The sequence below is a fragment of the Eubalaena glacialis genome, chromosome 13 (genome assembly GCF_028564815.1).
Source record: "Eubalaena glacialis isolate mEubGla1 chromosome 13, mEubGla1.1.hap2.+ XY, whole genome shotgun sequence".
In the NCBI taxonomy this organism is placed as follows: Eukaryota; Metazoa; Chordata; class Mammalia; order Artiodactyla; family Balaenidae; genus Eubalaena; species Eubalaena glacialis.
Window position 1 is genome coordinate 48,777,947 of NC_083728.1, and position 20,842 is coordinate 48,798,788.

The 20,842-nt window shown below is 35.9% G+C and overlaps 1 protein-coding gene across 8 annotated transcripts in view; it reads left to right on the forward strand.

Moving 5' to 3' along the window:
* Positions 1–20,842, forward strand: part of MACROD2 (mono-ADP ribosylhydrolase 2) — a 2,017,409-nt gene that overhangs the window by 1,908,476 nt on the left and 88,091 nt on the right. For 7 of the 8 annotated variants that reach the window (XM_061208464.1, XM_061208463.1, XM_061208465.1 and 4 more), the window contains 2 exons: positions 9,081–9,155; positions 9,409–9,498. In XM_061208464.1, the coding sequence (XP_061064447.1) occupies positions 9,081–9,155; positions 9,409–9,498 (165 nt within the window). The remainder of the gene's footprint in view (positions 1–9,080; positions 9,156–9,408; positions 9,499–20,842) is intronic. The other variant, XM_061208466.1, reaches the window with a different exon arrangement.

A 20,842-nucleotide genomic window follows, 5' to 3' on the forward strand; every position in this document is an offset into this window, starting at 1 on the left:
TGAAATAAAGCAAATATTGCAATAAAGCAAGTCACATGAATTTTTTGGTTTCCCAGTGCATATAAAAGTTATGTTTATACTATACTGTAGTCTATTAAGTATGCAATAGCATTATGTCTAAAAAAACAATACACACACCTTAATTTCAAAAAGACTTTATTGCTAGAAAATGCAAACTATCATCTGAGTCTCCAGGGAGTCGTGATCTTTCTGCTGGTGGAGGGTCTTGCCTGGATGTTGGTGGCTGCTGACTGATCAGGGTGGTGGTTGCTGAAGTTTGGGGTGGCTGTGGCAGTTTCTTAAAATAAGACAACAATGACGTTTTCCACATCATTGACTCTGCCTTCCATGAACGATTTCTCTGTAGCATACAGTGCTGTTTGATAGCATTTTACCCACAGTAGAACTTCTTTCAAAATTGGAGTCGATCCTCTCAAACCCTGCCACTGCTTTCTTAACTAAGTTTATGTAATGTTCTAAACCCTTTGCTGTCATTTCAACAATCTTCACAGCATTCACCAGAATTAGATTCCGTCTCAAGAAACCACTTTCTTTGCTTTTCCATAAGAAGTAAATCCTCATCTGTGAAGGTTTGATCCTGAAATTGCTGCAATTCAATCACATCTTCAGCCTCCACTTCTAATTCTAGTTCTCTTGCTATTTCTACCACATCTGCAGTTATTTCCTCCACTGAAGTCTTGAACCCCTCAAAGTCATCCATGAAGGCTGGAATCAACTTCTTCCAAATTCCTGTTAATGTTCATATTTTGACCACTTCCCATGAATCATGAATGTCCCTAATGGCTTCTCAAATGGTGAATGCTTTCCAGAAGGTTTTCAATTTATTTTGCCCAGATCCATCAGAGAACTATCTATGGCAGCTATAGCCTTATGAAATGGATTTCTTAAATAATGGGACTTGAAAGCTAAAATTGCTCCTTGACCCATGGGCTGCAGAATGGATGTTTTGTTAGCAGGCATGAAAACAACATTAATCTCATTGCCCATCTCCATCAGAGCTCTTGGGTGACCAAATTCATTGTCAATGAGCAGTAATATTTTGAAAGGAATCTTTTTTTCTGAGCAGTAGGTCTCAACAGTGGGCTTGAAATATTCAGTAAAGCATGTTGTAAACAGATGTGCTGTCATCCCGGCTTTGTTGTTCCATTTATAGAGCACAGGCAGAGTAGATTGAACATAATTCTGAAGGGTCCTAGGATTTGGGGGATGGCAAATGAGCATTGGCTTCAACTTAAAGTCACCATCTGCATTAGCCCCTAACAAGAGGGTCAGGCTGTCCTTTGAAGCTTTGAAGCCAGGCATTGACTTCTCCTCTCTAGCTATAAAAGTCCTAAATGGCATCTTCTTCCAATAGAAGGCTGTTTCTTCTGCATTGAAAAGCTGTTGTTTAGTGTAGCCACCTTCATTAATAATCTTAGCTAGATCTTCTGGATAACTTACTGCAGCTTCTACATTAGCACTTGCTGCTTCACCTTGTACTTTTATGTTAGAGAGGTGAATTTTTTTTTCTTAAACCTCATGAACCAATCTCTGCTAGCTTCAAACTTTTCTTCTGCAGCTTCCTCACCTCTCTTAGCCTTCATAGAATTGAAGAGAGTTAGGGCCTTGCCCTGGATTAGGCTTTGACATAAGGGAATGTTGTGGCTGGTTTGATCTTCTGTCCAGACCACTAAAACTTTCTCCATATCAGCAACAAGGCTGTTCCACTTTCTTATTATTTGTGTGTTTACTGGAGAATCACTTTTAATTTCCTTCAAGAACTTTTCCTTTGCCTTCATAACTTAGCTAACTGCTTAGTGTGAGAGGTCTAGCTTTCAGCCTGTCTTAGCTTTTGACACACCTTCCCCACTAAGCTTAATCATTTCTAGTTTCTGATTTAAAGTGAGAGACGTGTGACTCTTCCTTTTACTTGAACACTCCGAGTTTGTTGTAGGGTTATTAATTGGCTTACTTGACAAAACACAGGAAAGTATGACCTATAGGAGAAGAGATATCAATTAATAGAAATCAATCCAGAAATGGCACAGATGGGGTAATAATATGAAAGGGCATGTTAAAAATTATTAATTGTGTTCCACATCTTCAAGAAGCTAAAAGAAGGATCACCATGTTCATTAGAAACATGGAAGATATAAAAAGACCCAAATTGAATTTCTAAAGATTCAATTCACTCTGTTGAGTGTCTGAGATGAAAATTATACTTGACGGGAATGATGGCATATTAGACAGTGCAGAAGAAAAGATTAGTGAATTTGAAGATATAGCTATAGAAACTATCCAAATTCAAACACAGAGAGAATAAATGACTGAAGGAAATGAAAAGAGCATCAGTGAGCCATGGAACAACTTCAAGAGTGATTCCAAATACAATAATCATGAACTGGAATCTCTCAAGGAAGGCATGGGAAAGGGAGACAGAAAAAAATATTTGAAGTAATAGTTGCTGAAATTTTTCAGAAACTTTATGAAAACTATGAACTCACATATACAAGAAGTTCTATGACCCCAAAGCACAAGAAACATAAAGAAAATTATACTTAAGCAAATCACAATCAACTTGCTCAACACCAGTGATAAACAGAAAAATCTCAAAAACAATCAGATGAAAAAGACAAGTTACATACAGAGAAACAAATATAAGGATGAAGCAGACGTCTCATCAGAAATTGCAAACTACAATTACAGGCAAAAACATGGATGAATCTCACAAGCTTTATATTAAACTAAAGAATGTACAAAAGCATGTATATTGTACAAGTTCATCTATGTCAACTTCGAAAAGCAGGAAAAATAACTAATATTTAGAAAGATGTGCTTAAGCAGTAAAATGGTAAAGAGAATGTAGGTAGTGATTACTATGACAGTCAGGGTGTTGATTGAACTTGGGTGACTGGGGAGGAGATACTGATTGAGCTGTGAGCTGGGCTTCTGGGCTGGATGGTTATCATAAGGATGTATAGTTTTTCTACCTGCTTTCGGTTATTTAATTGAGCTCTGCATATCGTTTGTGTACTTTCTGTACGTATGTCATATTTTGATACAAGAGTTAAAAGAGGAAGAAAGAAAGGGAGGAAATAAGGAAGGAAATAAGGGAGAGAGTAAAGAAAGGAAATTTCAGTAGCAGAGTTTGTAAAACAAAGACTCTAGTGGGGAGCAGGGCGGGTTGCAGACAATGCTGACTTCGATAAAGATAATAAAAAACTAAAAATCCTGCTGTGCTACGGGTTTTGACAATATAAGTTAGGTTTAAGAATAACTTTGAGGGACTTCCCTGGTGGCACAGTGGTTAAGAATCCGCCTGCCAATGCAAGAGACACTGGTTCGAGCCCTGGTCCGGGAAGATCCCACATGCCATGGAGCAACTAAGCCTGTGCGCCACAACTACTGAGCCTGCGCTCTAGAGCCCGCAAGCCACAACTACTGAAGCCCATGTGCCACAACCGCTGAAGCCCACACACACAGAGCCCGTGCTCCGCAACAAGAAAAGCCACCGCAATGAGAAGCCCGCACACCGCAATGAAGATTAGCCCCTGCTCGCCGCAACTAGAGAAAACCCGTGTGCAGCGATGAAGACTCAATGCAGCCAAAAATTTAAAAATAAATAAATTTATAAAAGAAGAAAGAATAACTTTGAAACATTTTATGATAATTACAAATAGAATTAAATCACGAAATGAAATGAATAAATCTTATTTTCTAATTTTCCCTGAAGATCATACCAAACATGAGGGTACATTCAGTAATGCAAATAAAAATAATAAGTAAGTAGCAGTATAACAGAAACACAATATATCAAAGAAGATGACAGAAACACAGGCAAATAATTACGACAGTAAATGTAATTAGGTTACTTTACTGAGTGTAAAAACCACTCAGATTGAATTAATTTCAATAAAATAGTAAAGCTTTAAAAATGCAAAGTTAGAAAAAATGTATATTTGGGAAATGAGCATCAAAAGAAAACATGGAAAACTACGTTAGAATCTCTCCAGTTAGAATTCTAGCAAAAAATCTCACGTGAGAAAGAGTTGGTCATTTTATATCGATAAAAATTTAAATCTCTGATTAAATATAACAATGATGGGTTTTTATGGGTCAGATGATATAGAAAGATACAATATGAATAAAATCCAATTGGGAATGAGATGGGGAATTCACAGACATGATATTATCAGTCAGTGACAGAATAAATGTACTAAAAATGACATGGAATCTTTGAAAAATGTGATTAACAGTGTAGTCCTACTGGAGGGTTGGACAGGCTGATCAGTGAAACAGAACAAAGAATTTGGAAATAGACCCCAGCAGATCTGAGATTTCAGTACATACTCAGGCTGACATTTTAAAGACAGATGACTCAGTAAATGTCATTAAGGCAACTATTTGGCCATGTGGAAAAATAAACTGAATCCCAATCTCATTCCTTATGCCAATTTAAATTCCAAAAGGAGCAAAGATGAAATGTAAAACTGAAACTATAAAAATACTAGACTAAAAGAACCAAAGGGTGTATATTTTTTTTATTTTGAAATAAGACTGCTTTTTGAAATGTGAATATATACAGACACATGATTGTATGCTTATGTATTATAAAATACATGTACATACATATATATCTGCACTATGTGTGTTCATATGTCCATATATGTCATAAAAGAGGAAAGTGGCTAAATCTGAATATATAAATTTTAACATGATAAATAAAGGTTGTAATCAAATTCTAAAGAAAAACTGTTAGGAAAAGTATTCTCAGCCTAAATGACAAAGAATTAATTTTCTTATTACAAAAATAAAGACCTCATAAATCAATAAAAAAAAAAAAAATAACCCAAGAGGAAAATGGGCAAAGGACTCAAAATTCACAAAAGAAGAAATACAGTCATTATAAACATGAAGAGATGACCTATCTCTTCATTCCTTGAAGAGATGCAAATAAAACATGATTTCAGTGTCTTCTCCTTTTGAATATCAGATGTTTAATAAGTAGGATTGAAAATACACAGAATTGGTGTGAAGAGGGTATCCAAACATGCTCACACACCATTGGTGGGAGATTAAAGGGCATAACCTCCTCATTAGCAATTTTGACAAAATGTAATAAAAGGGTAAAATGTTTACACTTTGATCCAAAAATTATGCTTCAAGAATTTATCTTAAAGTAACACCTACCAAAAGTAGAGAGGTACGTATTCACAAAAATGTTCATTATAGTACTGTGTTTGTTGGCAAAAATAAAAGAACAAAAGGGAACATACAAAAATATGTCTATAACATGGAATATAATGCATCTTATAAGATTTCTGAAGAAACTGTAATGACAGTGTAAGCTGCTTATAAAAATGTAAACTAGAAAAGCAAGAATCAAAGTGTAAATTCATTTCAATGCCAGGATACATTTATATATTTCTGTATATTGTGTATGTATGTGCGTATATAAGTGTGTGTGTGTATAGTTACATATTTTTTATATTCAGACATACATAAAGGCACACACTTATATACAGATAAATATATTTGTATACATATATATACATGCGTGCATATGTACATACACACATGTACAAAAGAATGATAGTTTACAGCATTAACAGTGGCAATCCCTTAGTTGTAAAATTATTCATAATTCTCAATATTTGTAAGTATTTTTAAGTGTTTCTATAAGAAAACTGACTTTCTTTTGTAACTACAAAAAAGAATAATCATAGAAATAATTTACATTAGGAAAGTAAATTTTATTGGCCCTAGGAGAATTCTAAGGATAGCTTAGAAGATAATCAAATTCACACTAACCTAGGTTTAACTTTACTCTTAATCTGGGGTACTTTTAGACAAGCAGAATTTTGAATAATAGCAGCAATCAAGGTGCAAGCTTAACAAAAGGACATAATTTCTATTATCTTTAAGAGAAGCATCAAAGAAACAAAGTCTTTGTTCTTAGGAAGATCTGAGCATCTAATAACCTATAAACAACAAAACTATATTGTTGTTGCTATTGTTCAAAAACAGTCCATTTATGAAGTGAGTTTAGGTTTATCCTCCTCTAGAAATGTTTAATTCCAGACTGATGTTCCCAGACCGATTTTTATGCAAATTAATTAAAGCATTAGCTTGAGCCAAACTTAATTACCAGGCCTCCAGGAAACAATCATGTGATCTATTTCTAAAGAAAAGTGAATGGATTTTTGGATTATCTATTCTAATGGTCCCCTCCCATTAGTATGGATGATTGAGTTCACTGTATAAAAAATATACATATAAACTGTGGGATCCTTTATGTTCTTTTGTTTCTTCTGCCAGGAGGGATTAGGGCAAAGGACAGTGGGTGGAATTCAGCCAGACTGAATGTAGAGAGGCAAACATAAAGCGTGCCCCCATGGGGTCAATAAAGCAGGATGGAATGTGGTATTTCTGAGTGGCTGAAGAGAAAGGCAGATGGGCTGAGTCATCATTAACACACAGCAGGCCTGGGTGCAGGGCACGGTGCTCACACATACCCCTCCTGCATACAATATGCCAGATCCTGGCGTGGCTCAGGCATGAGCAAGTATGAGCATTCTTGGATTTCAAAGCTGAGAACCTCATTGCTTTCCCCATTTTTCACTAACTTAATTTCAGAAAAATGAGGGAAAAAAAATATGCATTTTCGTTTCAAGAGAAGATGGCCAAAATATGTAAAGCACACAGGTGAAAACAGGTGAAGAGTGAGGCAAGTGAAAAGGGCAGAGGAGAGGAATATTCCAAAAGAGCTTTGCAATGGCCTCTTATCCTCAAAGTGAAGTGCCAGACGTTACTGGTAGGCGAGAAAATCCCTAGTATTCATCAAAGCCTTAGGCTACCACGCCACGTGGTCCCATCCAATCTGCGGTGCCCCAGGCCCTGGTGAATTGCGATCTTCCTATTCCTGATGGACTTCCTCTGAAAATGTATCGAATGGAGCGCTGGGACTGGAGACACACTGCACTAAAGTGGCCGCTTCTACTCTCCGAATGCCCTGCTCTTCCCCATCACTGTACAAAGCCAGATCACAGATAATGAGTTAAGGTCCCAGCAATGACTGGGAGGAGGTGTGATGGTCAGTTCCCCATCAACAGTGGTAGAGAATGAGGCTCACTCAAAACAGTGAAGGTTCCCTCCACATCATCCTCCCAGTAAACAAATGTCAGGGATGACTAGAAACTTTACCAGCAGACATATCCTTATATAATGCCAAAGATAGAGGGAATCTAAGATAGTATCTAGTTTTTTGGCCTTTTTTTCTAAAGATAATAAAATTGAAGCCCAAAGAGGTTGTGATTTGCCTAAAACATTCAATTCTTCTTCCAAGGTTCTTTGCAGTAAATATAGTATATGAAGCGTCTAGTAACCTTAGTGCTTTGTTGCTAAAGGTACAATAGGAAGTAAGTTACAGTTCCTAATTACTATTTAGAGACATTGATGAATACTATAACAGAGGACCAATTAAATGGACATTTTTGGATCACTCCTTATTAGTAGGTGCTAGGAAGAGAAATGAATAAAACAGTATTTGTCTTCACAGTGCTCATACCCTGATAAGGGAAACAAACACAGATACAGCTATATTAGTGTGATGAGGAGAATAATAAATAGGTGAATAGGCAAAGGGATTCAGTATGCAAAGATGTGATCACTCTATATGGTACCCAGAGGTGAAAAGGATGGAAATGGGTTTTGGGGGGAAGATTTTGCATGACTTTCTGCTCCATATAAAGACTTTTGTGACAAGTAGTATCACAACATAGTCTAAAGAATAAAGGGCACAAATGGAATTCTCATACATTTCTGGTGGCACTATAAAATGGAACAAACTCTTCAGAGCACTGTTTTTTCAGGAACTAGTAAAGCTAAACATGTGTGTTGCCTGTTACTTAACAGTCTCACTCCTGTGTTAATACCCAAGTGATATGAGTACGTATGTCCATCAAAAGACACGTACAAGAATGTTTTTAGCAGTGTTATTCGTTTAGCCTCAAACTGAAACATATTTCTACAATGGAAGAATATACGTCAGTGAGAAAGAATGGACAATTGATGCATGCAGTGACTAGGATTAATCTTACAGAAAACAAGTATAAAAAAGTAAGATACAAAAGAGCACACACTGTATATTCGGTTTATATGGGCTGGGTACATACGCTTGTCTCACAGGAGCCAGTGCAGGTCACATGGTCACAGGCAGGGAATGAGGACCCTCCTACAGAAGTAGAGACAACTTGGAACAATGATACATCTCCCACAGGGACCGACCCAGACAAAGAGCCCAAACACGTCTGCTTCACCTTCGCGCCTGTAACCTCTGGCTCTGGAATTTTTTTTTTTTTTAATTCAACAGTTAAATATCCTTAGCATAAAATCTTTCATTAAAATGATGCAAAGTGGACAGATTTCAGTTTCTTCTCTTAGCACTTAAATGTTCTAGACGCCACAGGGGAGAGGAGGAGAACCTAGGGGGTGCAAAAGTAAAACCATTCCTAGATAATCAGCCTTGGAGTAATCAAGAGCTGGCTGAATTCTCTCCTGACTTTTGCTATATTTAGTAGGTGTTTTGTGAGAATGGTTGAGCTGTTAGGTGACCCCCATCCCTGTGTGCTCACATTACTAAAGTTTTATTATGCTCTCTTGATAGAAGAATGAAAATATAAGCAGTGTTTTAATTTTCTAGGAATCCTCAAGACGGGAAATATCTATATAATAAAGGGAAATTGGATGTAACCTCTGCAACCCAGAAATTATTTAAAATTTCAAAATAGCCAGGTTGTATCCACTGATGTTCAGTGTATTTATAAGCTAAATATTAATTATGCTATTCAGTTCAAAGAAGAGGGTTTTGCCTACATTATTTGGATATTTCTCATAAAACAATTGATATAATTTTGATGATTTGCAAAATGACATCTTCACCCTCCGCTTTGGTTCAAAACTGTTGTCTACCTCTCCAGGCATGATCAAAGCATGGTTTCTGAAATGTTTGCCTTTTTAAACCAGGAATAAAGCTATGGTCATGCATATCACATTTATTTTTCAATCACTGTTCTTAACAGGACAACAGAATGATTCAATGAAGAATGAAATAAAAATTGAGGCAGAGTCCCAGAGCTCATATATGGAAACAGAAGGTATTGAAACCAGAATATATTGTTATCTGAGAATGACGTGAAACTGTGGATCTTGACTTCTGTATATACTGGTGTGTATGAGTAGGGTGCGTGTATGCATTCAGCAGTGATTACTAGACAACGGTGGTAGTGTTCTGCTTTGTATGCCTGTTGAAACTTGGAGGGGAAAAAAGAACTTTGTGCTGTAGTCACTGTTTTCTCAATGATTCCAACTAAAACATCCCTGAGTATCCTTCTGTCTCATTCTATTTAGAGCTTTCATCGAACCAAGAAGATACCACGATCGTGGAGCAGCAAGAAGTGATTCCACTAACAGATGACCAAGAAGAAGAAGGTGAAAAAGGTAGGACTGCTCTTAAATTAACCCATCAAGAATAGAGAGTTTCTTTGGATTCCTGCCTAGAATTCAACCATCAGAGTTATCCTCATGAAATTGCTGTCTGTCAAGGGGCAAAATGAACATTTCTTTAATTCTAAACCTACTTGTGAAAGTAGAATAAAATCCAGAAGTAGCAAAAGAAGATACTTGTAACAGTTTTTCGGCCTTTCAAAGAGTATGAGGATGTTTTTATTATTCATTTAGATTCGATTTTTAAAAATCATAGTTTTGAGAAAGCCTCTAAGAAATAGAAATTATGGGCTAGACGGATAAAAGTCCTAGAAAATCTGAAATGGCTTTAAAACAAATAGATTAACCATTTTGTATTGATTTCATTCTGTCATCCTTCATGCGGTAGTGACGAAGGAAGCAATTTGTGTAAAATAAGCACATTATATAAGCCTTCTAAATGATAAGTTTGCCCAATAATATTAGGGTACAATTATATTGAATACTGTTTAAAAAAATAAGATGATTTCAGAGGACATAAGAAGAATGAACACTTCGTAAATTTTAAAGCAGCATTTGGGGCAAGAAGTCAATATATTAGAGTAAAGGTAGACATTTTAAAAAGTCTTTAAAAAATTATCAAAGAAATTTATTATTTATTAAAGAACTTAAAGAATTTCATTTTCCAGTATAAAGCAATCTCTTAAAAGGAGCTAAAATGTGAAATAAAAAAGGAAATAATTGATCTCTTCTGCTGTATCATAAATCATACTGATCTTAAATAAAAATGTGTTTGCAAAGTAGTTACAGAGTAATAACTTGACAGGCCTTGTTCACAGAACACAGGGATCAATTTTGTTTTCAAATGAAAACACAGACATGATCTCAATTGTCAAATCAGGTCAATAGTAAGCACAGCTTCCAAATTATGAACTCTTTTTGGCAGCTGCGTTGACACAGTTTAATTACTAAGTCATGTTAGTGGTTTTGACATCTTTTTTAAATTTCCGCTGCATTTAGAGCGCAATATTCTTCTATATCTATGCCTCTAATGACCTTTTCTCTAATTGCAAATCCTAGTTCAGCTTCATGACGCCATGTTCCTGGCAAGTCAAGTAAATGGTATATTTGGAGAATTTTATGTCTGACGCTGATAATAGAAAATTGATACAACCTTTACTTGAAATACAGATACATGGCCTTGCTCCTTTGTTACTGAACAGCAGTTCATATTCCCCTCTCACAGTGAAGCCAAACAAACTGAAACATCAGAGTTTTGAGCAGAGAAAGGTTTATCAAAGGGCCGTGAATGGGTGGCTAGTGTTCAAAACATTCCAAATTCCCTGAAGGGTTTCAGCAAAGCATTTTTAAAGGCCAGAGAGGGAGGGGCGTCGAAGGGTCTGTGATCAGCTGCTGCACAATTCTCTGATTGGTTGATGATGAGGTAACAGGGTGGTGTCCCAGGAGTTAACATTATCAATCCTTAGGCTCCAGAAGGTCTGGGGGCTAAGCGCTCATGATCAGCAAGTAGTTAATTTCTTCCCTTTGGTGGTGGTTTTTAGCATCTGAAAAATTCAGGAAATATGCATGAGATAGTCTTATCTGGGTACTTCAGAGAGGAGCTACAGAGGAGGATATGGGGGAAGGGTCTGTTCCAGGAAGGCCCCATAGGGTCCTGCTCGGTTATACATTCAGTTGTACTTGTAAAATATAAAATAGAGGATATTGCATCTGCCTGCTTAATTTCTCTATAGCAGAAATTATTTACTTTGTACGTTGTGCCTCAGGGCATGCAAATGAGGAACATCAAACAACTGGTACATTGTCCTCTTTTTAACTTGACCTACAAGGGAAAAAGCTCATGTTCAGCACACATTGACTTGTCACCCTTCTCCCAGTGGCTTCTCCAGCATGTAGGACTCCTCTAGTTGCTGAAGAGTTCAGTTCTCCCTCGTAGGGATGCCAATCCTCTTCTGCAAATGGAGGAATGGCATGTGGGAAAGAAGTAAGATCAAATTCCGCTACTTGCTTGTAGCAACTTTTTTTTAATTACTTAATTAATTTGTTTTATTGGCTGCACTGGGTCTTCATTGCTGCGCGCAGGCCCTCTCTAGCTGCAGCCAGCGAGGGCTACTCTTTGTTGCGGTGCGCTGGCTTCTCATTGCGGTGGCTTCTCCCGCTGCGGAGCACGGGCTCCAGGCGTGTGGGCTTCAGTAGTTGTGGCTCGCGGGCTCCAGAGCACAGGCCCAGCAGCTGAGGTGCACGGGCTCAGTTGCCCCGCGGTATGTGGGCTCCTCCCGGACCAGGGCTTGAACCCGTGTGCCCCGCACTAGCAGGAGGACTCCTAACCACTGCACCACCAGGGAAGCCTCTTGCTTGTAGCAACTTTGAAGTTGAATTTCTTTGTTTAAAATTTGACTTTTCACTGTTGGAGAGTAATAATGCTTATGGGCTTGAATTAACTGAGTTTTCCCTTCTTTACCAGAGATAATTAACTTGGACCTGCCTTGAATATTTCTGTTTAAATTCGAAATAACTTAAAATTAACCACCTTTATCATCTTATTCGTTGCTTCAAAGTAAGAGTTAAAAGCTATTCTCTTACATATAAAGAAAGTAACCAAAGGAAAAGGGAGCAATGTAGATTTGGGGTGCACTGCAGCAGCCCTGCCCCCCACTGACAAGCTGGGTGACCTGAGGCAGATTATTTAATCTTTCAATGCCTCAGTTTCCTCATCTGTAAGAGGGTGATGACAGATATGCTTGTGATGAAACTTTAATGAGTAAAGTGATGTAAAGCAATTCCAACAATACCTGACACATAGAAAGCACACCTTAAGTGTTTAGTACTCATCATAATTGGATAAATTGATGACAAAATCAAGAGAATCCACATGTGGAGTTCCCCAAATCCATTCCTAACTATTTTGAAGCCATAAAAATTTCATATAGTCTACATTATCCTTCAGCAGCAAATTGTTCTGCCCATTTTGTTATCAGTACCATCTCCTGCAGGCTGTTTCAAAATGTATATTTAATACAGAAAGATAGAACAATTAATGAAAGGTGAGGTGGGAGACATTTCTGTATATTCAGAAAATTTTTTTTTTTTTTTTGGTCAAGATCTCAATCTTCTGTTTGAGAAATGCTGATTCAACCATAATTTTTATTTTTAAAAGAAGATGCCATTGATTTATTGGTAGATCCACAGAATAAAAGTAGTAAATAAATTCAAAGTCATAGAATGTTCTTTTGCTTTCTTTTGTTTCCTAGTTACTGAAGAGTCTTGTTTGAAAATATTTTGAGAACATAGCTCCAGGTTTTGTGTATATTCACAGTGTCTCTTAATGGAAAGTTGCATATAAGCATTAAGAGCTACTCTTATCTGCAAAAAAAAAAAAACAAATGAGTACTCTGTTAAATTTGTAGCGATATTCTTTACAGCCTTAGGAATATTGGTTCTCTTTTTTTTTTAAATTTATTTATTTATTTATTTATTTTTGGCTGTGTTGGGTCTTCATTTCTGTGCAAGGGCTTTCTCTAGTTGCAGCCAGCGGGGGCCACTCTTCATCATGGTGCGCGGGCCTCTCACTATCGTGGCCTCTCTTGTTGCGGAGCACAGGCTCCAGACGCGCAGGCTCAGTAGTTGTGGCTCACGGGCCTAGTTGCTCCGCAGCATGTGGGATCTTCCCATACCAGGGCTCGAACCCGTGTCCCCTGCATTGGCAGGCAGATTCTCAACCACTGCGCCACCAGGGAAGCCCAATATTGGTTCTCTTTTGAGAATCTTTCTAAGGAGACAGAAAGTGGTTCCTTTCAAAAAATTCCAGACCAGGAAAAATGTATAACCTTTTTGTCTCATTTCACAGCATTCTATATAAGATTAGAAAATGTAGATAATGTTTAGGATATGTCTTCGATGGCTCCCAGGTGTATGGGCACAGATGTTGTAACATTAAGTTTTGAAGTTAGCTCTACCAAAATATGGGTTTTGAAGAGAAGAGAAAATATTCAGCAGAAGTTCATGCTGATAAAATTACACAATAGCACAATGGACATTTCCCTAGGAGACATGAAATACGAAAATTTCAACAGGCATTAAGTGAGGTTCCACATATGGCAGCTTTTCTCATATAGCCACATTGCCTCTTCCTGAGCCCGGTTTTATGCTTTCCCAGCAGGATCTGCAGCACATATGAAATCCAGTAAAATAACATCATTTAGGTTAATAACCAAATAGGAAAGTAATCTTATAGGTGATCTCCTCTAAAAAGATCTCATGTTTTAGCATAAAATGTGACTTTAGCCAGCATTAAAATTTTTTTTCTGAAGATTTCTATTTCTAGTGGAATTCAGAAATATTTCATATAAAATCTTAACTAGATCAACATTGTATCATTATTATATCACATAATTTTAACTTATGTTTCTTAGAAATATATTGGACTTTCTCTCCAAGTGTTATACAGAATGCATGCATTCCAATTATTTTTCTTGGATCCAGCAATAAGTATAATATGGAATAAAAATCCTTTATCTTGGGCTGATCAAAATGTTGATGGAGATTTAAAGTATATTATGGTATAAGGTCTTCTTGGAAAAAGATGGATATTGACAGGCACGCAAGTAGGAAGTGAAGTGTAAATCGGCAACAAGTATAAATTATCACATCCTTTGGCTCATGTTTTGGCCTCTGACGAGCAGGACCATGAGACTAAGTGTGCAGAGAACCATGGCTTCTTGCTCTGGCTATGTGGTTTCTGGCAATTCTTTACCTTTTATAAATCCCAGTTTCTGGGGTAGTAAAATGAGGGTCATGAACTCAATAATGCAGGGATGAGATTGTCCAATTTTATAAACTTTCTTGGAAGGCCAGCTCTGAAGAACCACATTCTTGATGAAACAAGGGGTGATGAGATGGGAGCCAGTGGTCATCAATACACTGAGAAAGCTGAAATTTTAGGTTTTACTCAGTTTTATTCATTGTATCCTATTGATAAAAATGCAGAGGTACTCTAGACCAGACAAAAAATCAGCCAGACTAACTTATTTTATTTCAGGACTTAACCAATAATTGGACAGCTAATGATTCCCGGAAGATACTTTAAATGGGATAAACGTGCCCTTTAGCTCAAATTAGGTTGACCCACAAACTCTGCTCAGAACCAGGCTAGATTTACATCACCCATCTTTTTTAGTCCACATAAGAAACTTCTTTTCTTGTAGTTCCTCTGGCCGCTGTTTCATCTTCCAATGAACACAGTGAACCACTTTCTCTTCTGCTCCTACCAATCAAATCCCTTAGGGTTTTATTTTGTCTTCAAGACACCACTACATAGCCGTTGGTGTTTTCCATTATTGATGGGATTCTTACATCACTGACACAGCCCTTTCCCCTCTGCTTGAAAATCAGCCTCCACACCAGCAATGCAGCAACAACACAAACACACATTCAGGCTTTCATACTCCAGTCTGTGTGCTTTGCTATGGAGAATCATGGTTCAGGCACATTTTTGATTCATGCAAAATATTATATGAACTTTCATCTTGATTAATTAACTTACTGGAACTTTATATATTCTGAAATCTTATCTTGTATATCATATCTTGTATGTGATATAATAACGATACAATGTTGATCTACTTAAGATTTTATATGAAATATTTCTGAATTCCGCTAGAAATAAAAATCTTCAGAAAAAACATTTTAGTGCTGGCTAAAGTCATATTTTATGCTAAAACATGAGATCTTTTTAGAGGAGATCGCCTATAAGATTACTTTCCTATTTGGTTATTAACCTAAATGATGTTATTTTACTGGATTTCATATGTGTTTATCTTATCTTGTATCTTATCTTTTCAAATGAAGTCAACTTTAGTAATCCTGCATAATTCACATTTGCAGCACTATAATTTAGTTTTTTTAGGGCAGCTTCATTTTCAAATGATTTCTTCTATTATCAGTCTTTTTTCCTAATCATATTTTGTAGCTGGAATTTGTCAACCAAAATTTTATTTTAGAATATAAGATAAATTAATAATGCTGGTGCCTGTTCAGCTTTTGTGAATATTTTTAAGTATTTAATGAAATTCCTTGTATTTGTTAAATACACTGAATATAAAAACTATGAAGTTTTAAGCTAAATTATTGTCTTCTGCATATCTCTATGTATGCAATATATACATATAAAACCAGTTCATTCAAATTCCACTGTATAAGAAGTAAAGATAGAATGTTTCATTCACATTTAATATTTTTTAAAATTTATTTTTAAAGTACGAATTTTCTTCAGGTTTCTCCCTCAAATAAAAGTGTAACTGACCTATAATTTTAAAGTTAAAAAACAGAAAAATTAAAAGCATATTCACTGCAACAATAATAATTTTGGTTCCCATAATGTAGTATTGTGTAAATTTAGGTTAAACATGTGTAAACCTCATATGTGGCTTCTCAAGAAGAAAGTTTACTTGGCCTCTTGAATGTGGCCAAGTCCCCAGCATGCTATCATCACCTTGTCTTTTAAGATTTAGAAAAACTTTCCCTGAACCTCCATTTTACATGTCAGGGAGGAAGTACCACAAACCCAAGTAATATGTGTAGGCTCAAGCGGACATTAGGATCAAAATTTGTAATCCTTTGTCTACCCCTGTCTGGGGAATTTTGAGAGACCATCTCTTCTGCTAATTCTCTAGCATCCAGCTTTGTTTCTGGATCCCCTTTTTCTTTTCTTTTTTTATTTTTAACTTTGTATCAAGCCTAGGTTGTCTGGTTTTGCCCCAAGACCTATAGCCTTGTAGCTTATGAAAGTAATTTCTGAAGATAAAACAGATCTCTTCCTTAAGTGGAATTCTATCTCTAGGTGTTGAACTTTTTATTTCTCTCTGCTGCATTAGAGTTCTGCAACTCTCTGTGCATGAAGTACCTTAATTCTTTTTTTTTCCTCAAAACAAACAACTTTTTATTGAAGTATAGTTGATGTACAATGTTGTATTAGTTTCAGGTATACAGCAAAGTGATACAGATATATATGTATATACTCTTTTTCAGATTCTTTTCCATTATAGGTTATTATAAGATATTGAATATAGTTCCCTGAACTATACAGTAGGACCTTGTTTTTTATTTTATATTTAGTGAAGTGTATGTGTTAATCCCAAACTCCTAATTTATCCCTCCCTCCCCTTTCCTCTTTGGTAACTGTAAATTTGTTTTCTGTGTCGGTGAGTCTCTTTATTTTTTGTAAATAAGTTCGTTTGTATCAATTTTTTTAGATTCCACATATTAGTGATATCATTTGATATTTGTCTTTATCTGACTTACTTCACGTAGTAGGTCCATCCATGTTGCTGTAAATGGCATTACTTCATTCTTTTTTTATGGCTGAGTAGTATTCCACTGTATATATATATAACAAATCTTCTTTATCCATTCATCTGTCAATGGATATTGGGGTTGTTTCCATGTCTTGGCTGTTGTAAATAGTGCTGCTATGAATATGGGTGCATGTATCTTTTCATATTAGAGTTTTCATCTTTTACAGATATATGCCCAGGAGTGGGATTGCTGGATCATATGGTAACTCTATTTTTAGTTTTTGAAGGAACCTCTACTGTTCTCCATAGTAGCTGTGCCAATTTACATTCCCACCAACAGTGTAGGAGGGTTCCCTTTTCTCCACACCCTCTCCAGCATTTATTATCTGTAGACTTTTTGATGTTGGCCTGTCTGACAGGTGTGAGGTGATACCTCATTGTAGCTTTGATTTGCATTTCTCTAATAATTAGTGATGTTGAGCATCCTTTCATGTGTTTGTTGGCCATCTGTATGTCTTCTTTGGAGAAATGTCTATTTAGGTCTTCTGCCCATTTTTGGATTGGGTTGTTTGGTTTTTTTTTTTTCTGTTGAGCTGTATGAGCTATTTGCATATTTTGGAAATAAGTCCCTTGTCGTTCACATCATTTGCAAATATTTTCTCCCAGTCTGTACGTTGTCTTTTTGTTATGTTTATGGTCTCCTTTGCTGTACAAAAGCTTTTAAGTTTAATTAGGTCCTTTTTGGGTTTTTTGCATTTATTTCCATTACTCTAGGAGACGGATCCAAAAAAATATTGCTGTGATTTATGTCAAAGAGTGCTCTGCCTATGTTTTCCTCTAGGAGTTTTATAATATCCAGTCTTACATTTAGGTCTTTAATCCATTTTGGGTTTATTTTCCTACATGGTATTAGAGAATGTTCTAATTTCATTCTTTTACATGTAGCTATACAGTTTTCCCAACACCACTTACTGAAGAGACCATCTTTTCTCTGTTGCGTATTCTTGCCTCCTTTGTCGTAGATTAATTGACCGTAAGTTCATGGGTTTATTTCTAGGCTTTCTATCCTGTTCCATTGATCTATGTGTCTGTTTTTGTGCCATTACCATACTGTTTTGATGACTGTAGCTTTGTAGTATAGTCTGAAGTCAGGGAGCCTGATTCCTCCAGTTCTGTTTTTGTTTCTCAAGATTGCTTTAGCTATTCAGGGTCTTTTGTGTTTCCATACAAATTTTTAAAATTTTTTTTCTGATTCTGTGAAAAATGCCATTGGTATTTTGATAAGGATTGCATTAAATCTGTAGATTGCCCTGGATAGTATGGTCATTTTAACAATATTGATTCTTCCAGTCCAAGAACACTGAATTACCTTAATTCTTATCACAATTAATGAAAAGAGTAGTTTTTATTTGCATAAAATTAGCCTCCAGAAACATAGCCTCCTCGAAAAACACTGAGTATAATTGTTAATGTTTGGTGACACGTTCATTATACCTGCCCTCTTCTCCAAGATATTAAATAATGCTAAATTGTAATTTTCAGAAAGATGAAATCATGACTCATGATTTTCCATAAGTACATGTAAAAGATTTTATTTAAATCATTAATCAATAAGGGGACCAGTAAGATGTAAAACTGGTTCAAAAAAGAATAATATATATACGTATATCCAAATGTATATGTATATCTCCATAATACACATACAATCAGGAATACCAAATATATCCATACATATACACATACACCCACGATTCAGGAATACTGACATTTGAAAGACTGGTTAATATCATATAGGGCAGTAAAATGTATTCTTTCTTCTCCACCAAACAGAATGCATTTACACTGCTATGAACAAGTCTCATTTTCATTATTATAAGTTTTCTACAAGGTAACTTCCACCCCTACAGATTTGTAAAACAGTCTAGTTGTAGAAAGTCAAAGGAGTAACACCGTTATAGATTCAGATAATCTTCAATTCTCTGCCCTGCAAATACCAGATGCCTTGGCCTTCCAAGACTCTCAGCTCAGTCTCCTCCACTCAGGGAGTCGGCTGGGTTGTGCACTGTGGCCTGGAAAGTCTCTCCAGACAGTCAGCGGGGACAACCACAAGGCTCATCTCACTTCTTGACTCTCAGGCATCACTGAGACTTACCAAATTTTAATATGAATTGGTACTTTTATTCTCCATGACAATGGAAAAATATTAGCATACTTCAATTTAATTTGCCTCATCCCAATAAATGCCACTATTGCAATATATTTTAATTCTAAGTATATCTTAACTCCCACAATACATTATTCTTATTATAATCATAACTGATTTGTACCATCACTATTCATTTAGACTTATCCAATAATTACCATTTACCTCACTTATAATTCCTTCCTTCATCTTTGACCATCTGGGATCAATATCCTTCCACCTGAAGAACACAAAAAGGCCACTAGGTAACAGAACTAACAAATGCAGGTCTAATCTATAAATTGACTGGGGTGGATAGTTAGGGATTGTAATAATAGGGATGTGTAAATATGTTCATTTACACATTTTGTTGTAAAGACCAAAATATTGTCAACCCAAATTTTAACACAGAACCTTAAAGTCAGATATTATTTGGAGTATCTGCTTTCAAAGACCACAGAAGTTCACCATCTACTTACATAAAGGATTTTTTTTAAAAAATAACACAAAATAACACAAAATATTATGTCATATATATTGGATAAAATATTTACTGTACCTGGGTTTAGACTTAACCACTTCACTCAACTCATCAGATGAAGGAAATTCTGGACCCTATTGATTGTACAAAAGGTACATCCATTCTGATTTGAATTTCAAATATAAGTGCTACTTTTCTTTCTGCTTTAGAAGGAAACTCAATTTCTTTTCATTACTCTTTATACATCAGGTGCCTTCATTTCAGCACAGTATGTAAAGAACAGGTGGTGTAAGGAGTACTTTGAATGTTAATTATTTTTTTCATTTATTTTACTGTGGATTTACCTTTCAATGTGTTTTTATAATCAAGATAGAAACAGGGAGCTTGCTGCTTGAAGGTTTCACTACATTCATTTTATGGCATCTGCTGCAATGATTTAAAAAAAGAAAAAGGAAAAAAAGGAGGTAGGCATTTTAACAATAGCAAGGGGTTTGGGTTGATTGTATGTGATCGCTTTATTTCATTATGAATCTTCAAAAGAAATGTTGAGATGAATCAGTCATGTGTCTAACCAATAAATATCACTCGTAGTTAGAGCTTACATTTTTGACATAGAAGCACGTCTGTTCATTTTTCAGAAATGTCATAATTTATTAGTCTCGGATTTTATTTGAAACTAATAGAAAAAAACTACAGAGAAATAGGAATGAAAGAGAAAAAACTGGATATTTCTTCTTAAAGACATATTTCAAAGGAGAATGTTTACTTTCCATTATCGTATTTAGCTTATTTCTCAAATACACACAAAGTTTAGTTCACCTGTCCTTCATTTTTCTTATAATATTGAGCATAATTCATAAAATAATATTTAGGATCAAGAGTTGTGCAGTTCATAATATATTAAGACATGTAATTTCAACGGAAAGGAACACTTTTCAAAATTAACATAGTCATTTCATACTATTACATTACTCATTTTTCCCATTAACAAAATATATATTATAGACAACCTTAAGCAATCAGAAAGCAAAACTTGCATAAAATGTAGAAATTATATATAATTAATGGATAATAATAGACAAGATAAATACAGATATAATGTGTGTGTGTGTGTTTGTGTGTGTATATAAGTGAGAGAGACAGAGAGCCAGCAAGCAACTGAGATGTGAAGGTGCTATGTTGCTGGCATTGAGGATGGAATAAGGAGGCCATGTAAGACGAGGAACACAGGCAGCCTCTAAAAACTGGAATATGTAAGGAAATGGATTCTTCCCAGATCCTCCAGAAGGAAGGAATTCTGCTGACACCTTGATTTTAGCCCCATAAGACCCATTTCAGACTTCCGGCCTCCAGAATTATAAGATAATAAATTTGTGTTATGTT